Raw genomic sequence first — 9,452 nt, 5'->3', positions numbered from 1 at the left:
TTCGAGCACAGGGCCCAGGCACAGGGGTTGCTCGGCACCAGCGGCTGGGTGAAGGGCCAGCCCGCGCGACGGGAGACGCAGAATCTACCCCGTCCGATGCGTCGCAAACGTATTCGTGACTATGTACGGAGTACGGCCACGGCTAAAAGGGGCCTCCGCGGCATCTATAAATCCGCCAACCGCAAGATTTCCAGGAAGCAGAGGATGTCGACTGATTATCTATCACCTGTTTGAGGCACTCCGGACAACTAATCTGCCGCGGTTTGATTGGTTCAGACTCCAAAGACCCCCCCCGGAACATTTCGCGTTCGGCTTCAGCCGTCAGGGATGGTTCCTGGCGCGGCGTGACCTGGGGTCGCTGCTTTTTATTTTTCTATTTTCTCTTTTTTAATCATCAATGCTACCGTCGTGGTCAAGACGGGAGGATTTTCCGTCGGTGTCGGGACAGAACAAAGGAAATATAGTAACAAATAGTATATATAGTCCACCATCTCCTCGTTTCTCTTACACGTTTGACGAGCACCGCGCCCCCCCTGGCCAAACCACTTGACCGTTGATTTCAATGCTGCGCGTACTGGGAAAGAGACTCAGGCCTCGTCTCGTCACCGTCATCACCACTTCATCATGAAGCGCGCGGCCGAGACTTTGCTGCTGGGCGGCCTGTTGTTCACGGGGCAAGTTGCCGGCCTCGGCCTGCTGCTGGGGATGCTGGGCTTGAGGCGGCCGCCGGTAGCGCCGGGCTCCAACAAGCCACCGCCGGTTGTTGTGTCGGGATCGAAGCAACACTACCGAGAGAGTTCGACCTTTTCCAAGCTCTTTGCCGCGCCGCCCATCGGCAACGAGCTCAGCCGCGCGGGGTGGAAAGCATCCTGCGACAGCTTCGAGCCCGGCTACGAGTGCGGCAGGGCGATTGACGGGACCAATGGCACGTTTTGGCACACGAGATACGAGGGCTCCAACCTGCCGCACCAGATTGTGGTCGACTTTGGCTCCGCGCACGACATCAATGGCATCTCGGCGCTTCCCCGACAGGACGGCAACAACCACGGCTTTATAGCGCAGCACGAGGTGGCCGTCAGCGCCGACGGGCGGAGCTGGGAGACGGTGGCCGCGGGGGCCTGGTACGGCGGCGACGACCAGCTCAAGTACGCCAACTTTGAGACCCGTTCGGCGCGCTACGTCCGCGTCAGGGCCGTGAGCGAGGCCGGCGGCAACCCGTGGACGAGCCTGGCCGAGCTCAAGGCGTACGGGGCCTCGTCGGGACCGGCCGCGTACGGCGGCGTGGGCAAATGGGGCCCGACGATTGACTTTCCCACGGTGCCCGTGGCGGCGGCCGTGGACCCGGTCTCGGGGAGCGTGCTCGTGTGGTCGTCGTACACGTACGACAACTACCTCGGGTCGCCGCAGGACCGCGTCTTCACGTCGACATGGGACCCTGCGACGGGCAGCGTGACGCCCCGGCTCGTGGACAGTACGGACCACGACATGTTCTGCCCGGGCATCTCCGTCGACGGCACGGGCAAGATGGTCGTGACGGGGGGCAACTCGGCGTCCAAGACGACGCTCTACGACTTTGCGAGCGGGAGCTGGGCCCCGGGCCCCGACATGAAGGTGCCGCGCGGCTACCAGGCGTCGGCGACGCTGTCGGACGGACGCGTCTTCACCATCGGCGGCTGCTGGAGCGGCGGGTGGTTCCAGAAGAACGGCGAGGTGTACGACCCCAAGGCCGGGACGTGGACCGGCCTGCCGGGGGCGCTCGTGCGTCCCATGCTCACCAACGACGCGCAGGGCGTCTTCCGCGCCGACAACCACGGCTGGCTCTTTGGCTGGAAGAACGGCAGCGTGTTCCAGGCCGGGCCCAGCGCCGCCATGAACTGGTACGCGACGGCCGGGGGCGGCTCCGTGACGGGGGCCGGGCCGCGGCGGTCGGACCGCGGCGACGACGGGGACGCTATGAACGGCAACGCCGTCATGTACGACGCGACGCAGGGCGCCATCCTGGCCGTCGGCGGCGCGCCCTCGTACCAGAGCAGCCGGGCGACGGCGCACGCGCACCTCATCCGCATCGCCGACCCGGGATCGCCGGCCGTCGTGCGCTTCGCCTCGGCCGGCATGTGGAGCCCGCGCTCCTTCGCCAACGCGGTCGTCCTCCCGGACGGCACCGTCTTCGTCACCGGCGGCCAGAGCTACGCCGTGCCCTTCTCCGACGACACGGCCCAGCTGACGCCCGAGCTGTACGACTCGGCCGCCGACAGCTTCCGCCGGCAGCAGCCCAACTCCATCGCCCGCGTCTACCACAGCGTCGCCCTGCTGCTGCCCGACGCCCGCGTGCTCAGCGCCGGCGGCGGCCTCTGCGGCGACTGCACCACCAACCACTTTGACGGCCAGGTCTTCACGCCGCAGTACCTGCTGACGCCCGACGGGAGGCCCGCCGTCCGCCCCGTTATCCGCTCCGCCACCCTGTCCGGCCGCAGAATCACCGTCGCCGTCGACTCGCCCGTCTCCTCGGCCGCCCTGCTCCGCTTCGGCACGGCCACCCACACCGTCAACACCGACCAGCGCCGTGTCCCGCTGACCCTGGCCGCCGCTTCCGCCGCCGGCCGCAACACCTACGTCGCTGACGCGCCTTCCGACCCGGGCATCCTGCTGCCCGGCTATTACATGCTGTTTGTCATGAACGACAAGGGCGTGCCCAGCGTTTCCAAGACGCTCCGCTTCCTGGTGTGACGGGGGGCAATGGAAAAAGAAAAAACACAAGAGGTCGTCGTAGACTTGTTCATGTACGCTTGTATTTTCCTCCGTCCCCGCTCTGTATGATAGTTGCACATTTCGCCGCGTGGCTCTCGTCGTCTGACAGTTTCTTGTACATTTCGCGAGGCAAAGAGCCCGCTACACATTTCCGAAGCGTACATGTTGCACAGCAGCGTGTTGGGAGTCTGGGACACGCAGGGACAGGAAGACGTTGGATGTGGTCGCGAGCATGCCCTTCATTCCGTCGCCCAGACGCACGGTTTCTGTAAATAAATGTCGGCAGAAAGAGGAGAGCTGCCCATGTGACGCAGCGTTTCCAGACGATCTCAACCTACAGGTGCCGCCTGCGGAGTGGAGTGATTTCTGGTCTGGCAATATATTGATTTATGAAGAAAAGGTCTCGGTAGAGGAGAAGAGAATGTCACAACGTCTTCCAGCACAATGTTGATCCGGCAGCCCAGCCGTACGCCTGACTCGTGAGTCTCGTCCCCCTGGGCCCTGGAGGAGGGCAAAGGGCTCCAATCCCCTGCCCATCCGCCCCCGGGCATGGCTGGCCACGCCTACAAAAATGCTCTGCAGCTCAGCCGGTCAGCCTCGCCAGCGGGCCATCTGGACGATCATGCCGCAGAGATACGGCCCTGCGCGCATACCGTCAGTGGAGGCCATGGCGGCAGCGAGACCAGCAATGTACGGGGCGGCCATGGAAGTGCCAGTCATGTAGCCCTGCGAATATTGTCAGCAAAACGATGATGAAGAAAGTAGCAGCCGAGAGGCTACCCGTCGGATGCGAGACTTTACCCATCGGCGTCCGGGAGTGAGAGAGGGAATGCCGACCGCAGGAGCCCAAATGTCAACGACTGGGCCGTAGTTTGATTGCCCGTATGCCTGGCCTCCCACGGTGCAGACGGACGGCTCCGAAGCGGGCGAGACATCTCGGGCATCTCGTCTCTCGTTGCCGGCGGCCACGGCCACAAAGTATCCCCTCTCCACGAGCTTGCGAGCCGCCATGTTCCACATTTCCGAGCGGGAGCCCGACAGGGACAGGTTGACGACGACGCCGTTGGGGCAGCGGCGCCGGGGTGCGTCCTGGGCGACAAAGTCCATGCCGGCAACGATGTAGGAGGCGGGAGTGAGATGGTACCGTTCCGAGAGCGCCTTGACGGCGAAAATGTCGGCCTTTTTGGCTATTCCGTACGTGTTGCTGCCAAAGATGCCGGCGACGTGGGTGCCGTGCCCTATGTAGTCGGTTCCTGTGCGGTCTACCGTGGACGCAATGATCTGGGCTCGACCCCCAAAGTCCTGCCGGGCAGTCAGTTGGTTAGTTACCTTTGCAAATGCGGCTCGCGGGGAGGATGCGGTCGCAGGAGACGTACGGGATGTGAGGCATCTATGCCCGTGTCGATGATGTAGCCACAGACACCTTTGCCGGCGTTTGGATTATTGAGATATCGGTCAAAATAGGCATGTTGTCGTCGTGAAAGATGAGGCGTGTCCGACGTGTTGGCCGGCTTCAGGGGCTCAAGAGTGGAGGCAGGAAGTCTTTGGTCCTGTTCGACGAATGCGACCTGTCATGGGCTCAAAAGAGCATCGAGTTAGGACGGTGCTCTTCTTGTGGGAGCTTGCCTAGGTGGGTGGGAAATCAAACACACGGCAGGGTGGGCTCGCAACTTGTCGAGGCTATCCTCATCCAGCTCTGCCGTGAAACCCTTGAACAGGCTCTCGTAGACTTGGGTGGTGCTGTTGTCTGGGCACAGTTCCATGGCACTTTTGAGACTGCAAGAGTCCTGGGCGCCATCCTTCAAGGCCACGAGATATCTGCCCGGGTGGACGGCTGATGGATCGCGAGGAACGATGAGACGAGCAAGTTCCGAGCGTTTCGAGGCAGGGACAGCAGCCGCAAACGGCAGGAGACAAAGCAGAGTAGATGGACGCATTGTAAATCAAAAGAAAGGATGAGTAGAGCAAAGAGAATGTAGGTAGAGCAAAGAGAATGTAGGTAGAGCAAAGAGAATGCAGGTAGAGCAAAGAGAATACAGGTAGAGCAAAGAGAATGTACAAATGGTCAAGGACTGTCCTGTGGTCGATGCTGGCCCTTTGCCTCGCCTTGTTCCATTGCGGCCTATTTATTATTTCTACCTTTTGACAAGACTCCAATAAAACAGCACGGGACAAGAAAATCAGATCATTCTACCAGACAGTCTCGTCTCGTCTCGCCTGACATCTGCCATCTTAATTCCCCGACATCCGCGACTCATGTTGCGACCTCCGAATTCGGCAAAAAGCCAAGGACACCGCAGCACGGATGAAACACTAGAACCGGGGAACCGGGACAAAAGCTTGCGGACAAGGTAGCAAGTCATCCCCACGTGCCGGGAACAGCACTGTCAGAAACCCCTTCAGTTGAAAACTTGCGCACGACATTTCGGTGGATATTCATGCGTTGGAACCACTGCGGAGGCTGGTGCCTCCATGCAAGTTGCTCGGGACAAGACGTAAGCCCAGAAGCCGGATAGATAGATTGCACCGGATAGTTTGGACCGTGGTACATGTGTCCAAGCAGGGGGGATGCTTGAGTGCAATAGAGGCGTCGTCTGGGAACGTACGCGGCACGACTACGACGTCGTGCTGCGTCACTCGCCTCCTTCTTGGCAGCAGTGCCTTGCGCCGCGTCGAGATTGTCCAACGTCCAACTCAAGAATGCGTCAACGAGAAACGGTGACAGCTAAATTGCGCCATGTACAGCGCGTTTGGATCTCCGCATGTGCGACAAGGTATCTTGTATATTTTGCGTAGTGAGGGGATGAGTCAAAGTTGCGCCGAAAAACATGACATCACTCTGGACTGTCGTCAACAACCATGACTCGGGATGATGAAAGCAATTTCCTGGCTGTGTCACGCGTTGGCAGAAAAGGCCACTTGAGGGCCCAATGCTCTACGATGAGTGCAGGGCAGAGCCAAACAGGCTATACTACACAGAAGCCACACGAGAGCTCCAATGGACCAAACAAGCAGCACTCAGCAATAAGCTGGCTACGACAGTGTGATTCTGGGCGAGTGGTTGATCCAGAGCGTTGGTGCCGTTGAGCACGAGGCTGGACCCGACGAGCTGGATGTTGGAATAAGCGAGGAATTACGAGTGGATAATGTTGTGGAGAACTATACAAGGGCTGAAAAATATATTTATATTGAGAATATGCCCTAACCTGAGTGTTGTGGGTTAAGGAATTGACAACTATTGAAAGGGAATTGCTACACGGGCATGACACTTTGGCTACACGGGCATGACTCTTACACGGGCATGACTTTTACCACTTCTGATTGGTCGCATTGTCTCTGTTAACGACGCTGGATTCTGCCACCTCAGCCGCAAGTACCTGGGCCATTTTAACCTTGCTTCTGTGTAAATTACTTCATTTCGGCTAAGCTACTACGCAGCAACCCAGTGGTCGCGCAGTCGGGGCGACCCCCTCGAGCTTGCTTTCTTCATTTTCGTAGCTTTTAATAAACCATAATACGGCACCCTATGCTGTAGAGATAGCGACCAATTCTTTCACTACAATCTTGTTCTCTTCTCAAGACGTCAATGTCTTTGCCTCGCACACCTCCTCGCAGGTCGCGGAGCCCTAGTCCCAGTGATCAATCACAAAGAGGAAAGCGACACAAATCCAGTCGGCGACGCAGATCTAGTCCTTCCACAGTTGAAGACCGACCACAATCCGCGAGTAGCTCTGCTACGAGTATCGGTCAGTTCTACGGCCTCGGGGACGAAAATGCACTCGATAACCTGTTCGCCTCTTTCCCGCAAACACTTTCAAGTCTCCCACACCCCCATGGTTCACAGGGCCGCCATGAGCCTGCATGGGGCCTTCGATCTGACTATGAGATATATCTTCAAAATGACTTCTTCCGTGGAAAAAGATGGAGCCAGCGAGTCAGAGCGCTTATACCAGGCCCAGAATTTGATCCATTCGCCTCTGAACCTCCCGAATCACCCCCATCCGCCCAGCATCTCCCAACAAGGACAAGAGCCGAGTTCGAGTCCGCAATGCGCATAGTACGAGAGGTTACCGGCGAAGGTCGAAGGCTAACTGTAGACCTTGCTCGATCATACGAACGTGTACAAGCTTGGCGAGAGAGATGGGGATGGTCACCATTAAGTTTCGAAGCATATGACTCTCCTCCACCGTACTCTCCACCTCGTAGGTCACCCACACAACCTCCTCGAATATCACCGACGCCCGAAAATATTAGTTCCTCGCCTATGCGACAGTCTCTATCTCCCGCCCCGGAGCCAATTCCGAACCCAATAATCCCTGGCGACCCAGCGCCCTCGGCCGAAGTTCTTTTTAAAACAACCAACGCATTTGCAAAGGAGAACGGATTTGGTATTATTCGGCGGAATAAATATTCCTATAAGGGACGGTTGATTAGGTACTCCATTCAATGCGACCGGTTTGGACAATCTCGGGCCTCGGGGGGTTCTGGTCTTCGAACCCGAAGGTCTCGGAAGTGTGATTGCAAATGGATGATAATTGCTGAAGCCCTAGAGGAAGGCAAGTGGCTTCTTCGACAACATAGAGACCCGAAACATCACCAGCATAACCATGAACGGAGTATTACGCCATCTGCGCATGTTTCCCACCGCCGCCTTACTACACCAGTTAAAGCAACCATCGAGTCAGCAAGCCGTCGCGCGGGTATTCGAGCCAGTGATGTAGCTGCTATGGTTGAGGAGCAATTCCCCGATACAACACTCCTGCGGAAGGATATCTATAATGCCCGTTCGTTCATTAACCGAGAGAAGCTAAATGGCTATACACCTACTGCGGCATTGATCAAACTCTTTGATGAGAAGAAGATCCCATACATCGCGAAATGGGCCGATGATGATCCAGATAGACTGCTTGGTCTTGTCTGGACCTTTCCGTACTGTCTACAGATGTGGAAGCGCTTCCCCGAGGTTATTAGCTTTGATAACACATATAACACTAATCGCTTCAAGCTTCCTTTATTCCAGGCTACTGGCCAAACCTGTCTTGGAACTGTGTTCAATGCTGCATTTGGCTTAATAGATAACGAGAGGAGGGAGGGGTTCCAATTCCTTGCAGAGAGTGTTCGCAAGCTCATTACAAAACACTCACTCAGGGAACCAGATGTCATCATCACAGACTTCGACAAGGCTATGAAAGCTGCCGTTAATGATCAGTTTCCAAATGCACAGCAACAGCTTTGTATTCATCATATCCTTTCAAACGTTTTGCTTAAATCGAAGACTAGGTGGACGGGCCAACGTGAGGACAGTACTACTAGCCCTAGCGCTAGTGACAGTGAAGACATTCCCTCACAGGCGGATGGCGGGTTGAGCACTACAGATAAGCATCTGATCGAAGATCGGTCGAGTAGTGATAAGATTCCTCATACTTACCAAGGCGTTGTTTTAATGTGGAAAAAGGTTCTCTATGCCGAGACTGAGGAAGCGTTTGAGCAGGCATGGAGAGATCTTTGTAAAGAGTTCGACGACCAACGAGCGATCTTACAATACCTCTACTCGACTTATATGCCTGTTAGTGCTCAATGGGCACGTTGCTTTATCCGTCGTTATCGTAACTTCGGAATCCGAGTTACGTCCGGCACAGAAGCAAGCAACAATAATATCAAAAGCTATCTATTAAATGGCATGAGCCACCTCTACCGACTCGTCGAGGCAATGCAGGATATGATACATGACCAAGAACGTGCCTTTAAGGATGCCTGTGGACAGGATGATGTCCTGACTGCTCCACAATACCTAGGTTCGATGGGAAACTATCTTGGTGAACTACGAACAACCATGTCATCGAAAGGACTTGGGTTAATCAACAAGCAATACTGTATTGCTCGCAAATTTCTGCCGACGGGGAAGAATCCCTTCCCCGACTCTATTGGACTTTGCGACGACGACTGTACGGTCTCTATTGAGCTGGGAATCCCATGCTATCATAAAGTCTACGCAAAGCTAGATTCTGACACACGTTTCACTAAATGGGAGGTCCACCCACGCTGGCGACTACGGGAATCGGCATCTCAAGATCCATACCGACGAATTCTTGACCCGAAAGTTGCCACTGCACTACGTGGAAGGCCAAAGAATACAGCGCAGGTTATCCCAGAAAGCCTAGCTATTACATCAAGTAGCCGATCTGATAATCAACCAAGTGGGCGACGAGGTCGACCGCCAGGAAGTCTCAATAAGCCAACTCTTGCTAGGAGAGTGCATAAAGCTACTCGAGAAACCATCACACAAACTGGTGGCCAAATTGGCATCTCAGCCCAGCAAGGGCCAGGTAGACCTTCTAAAGTCCTAAATGCTGGGAATACGACAGGCGTGCGGTACAGTGGACGGAGGACGCAACGAAACATTCGCAGGACAAGGAGTCAATGGGAACTGGCTAAGAGTGATGACGAAGATCCAGATTGTATCGTTGTGAGGCAATAAATTAAGTAGACCACATCACGTCTTTTGCCAGTATTTGACAGTTACTGGCTAACAGTACAAGGACGGTAGTTTAATCCGAAATGCAGGCTTGCAAGATAGCAGAAGACCAATCGCGCCCACAACGATAAGTGACACTGCAATTCATGGTGATGTAGGAGCTTGTTAGTGAAGTTGGCTACACCGCCTTTCCGAGGAAGTATCTGTGGGGCCAAGAAAGTATGCGACC

General features: G+C 56.1%; 3 protein-coding genes across 3 annotated transcripts; 2 read left to right on the top strand and 1 right to left on the bottom strand.

Annotated features, from left to right (window-relative positions):
* Positions 1-624: 624 nt before the first annotated feature.
* MAM_08064 (Galactose oxidase, beta-propeller) lies at positions 625-2,727 on the top strand (the record flags this gene model as incomplete). The annotated part of the gene is made up of 1 exon (XM_040826862.1): positions 625-2,727. One exon carries the CDS (start codon positions 625-627, stop codon positions 2,725-2,727), a length of 2,103 nt encoding a protein of 700 aa, XP_040675121.1.
* Positions 2,728-3,339: 612 nt separating this feature from the next.
* On the bottom strand, positions 3,340-4,685 carry MAM_08063 (Peptidase S8, subtilisin-related protein; the record flags this gene model as incomplete). Its single annotated transcript, XM_040826861.1, has 4 exons — positions 3,340-3,474; positions 3,550-4,050; positions 4,125-4,316; positions 4,401-4,685. 4 exons carry the CDS (start codon positions 4,683-4,685, stop codon positions 3,340-3,342), a joined length of 1,113 nt encoding a protein of 370 aa, XP_040675120.1.
* Positions 4,686-6,334: 1,649 nt separating this feature from the next.
* MAM_08062 (uncharacterized protein) lies at positions 6,335-9,226 on the top strand (the record flags this gene model as incomplete). Its single annotated transcript, XM_040826860.1, has 1 exon — positions 6,335-9,226. The coding sequence occupies one exon, from the start codon at positions 6,335-6,337 to the stop codon at positions 9,224-9,226; it is 2,892 nt and encodes a 963-aa protein (XP_040675119.1).
* Positions 9,227-9,452: the final 226 nt, after the last annotated feature.

The sequence above is a fragment of the Metarhizium album genome, assembly GCF_000804445.1.
Source record: "Metarhizium album ARSEF 1941 chromosome Unknown scaffold_42, whole genome shotgun sequence".
Classification (NCBI taxonomy): domain Eukaryota; kingdom Fungi; phylum Ascomycota; class Sordariomycetes; order Hypocreales; family Clavicipitaceae; genus Metarhizium; species Metarhizium album.
The sequence above is the reverse complement of the archived record's forward strand: the minus strand, read 5'-3'. Positions and strand labels throughout refer to the sequence as shown.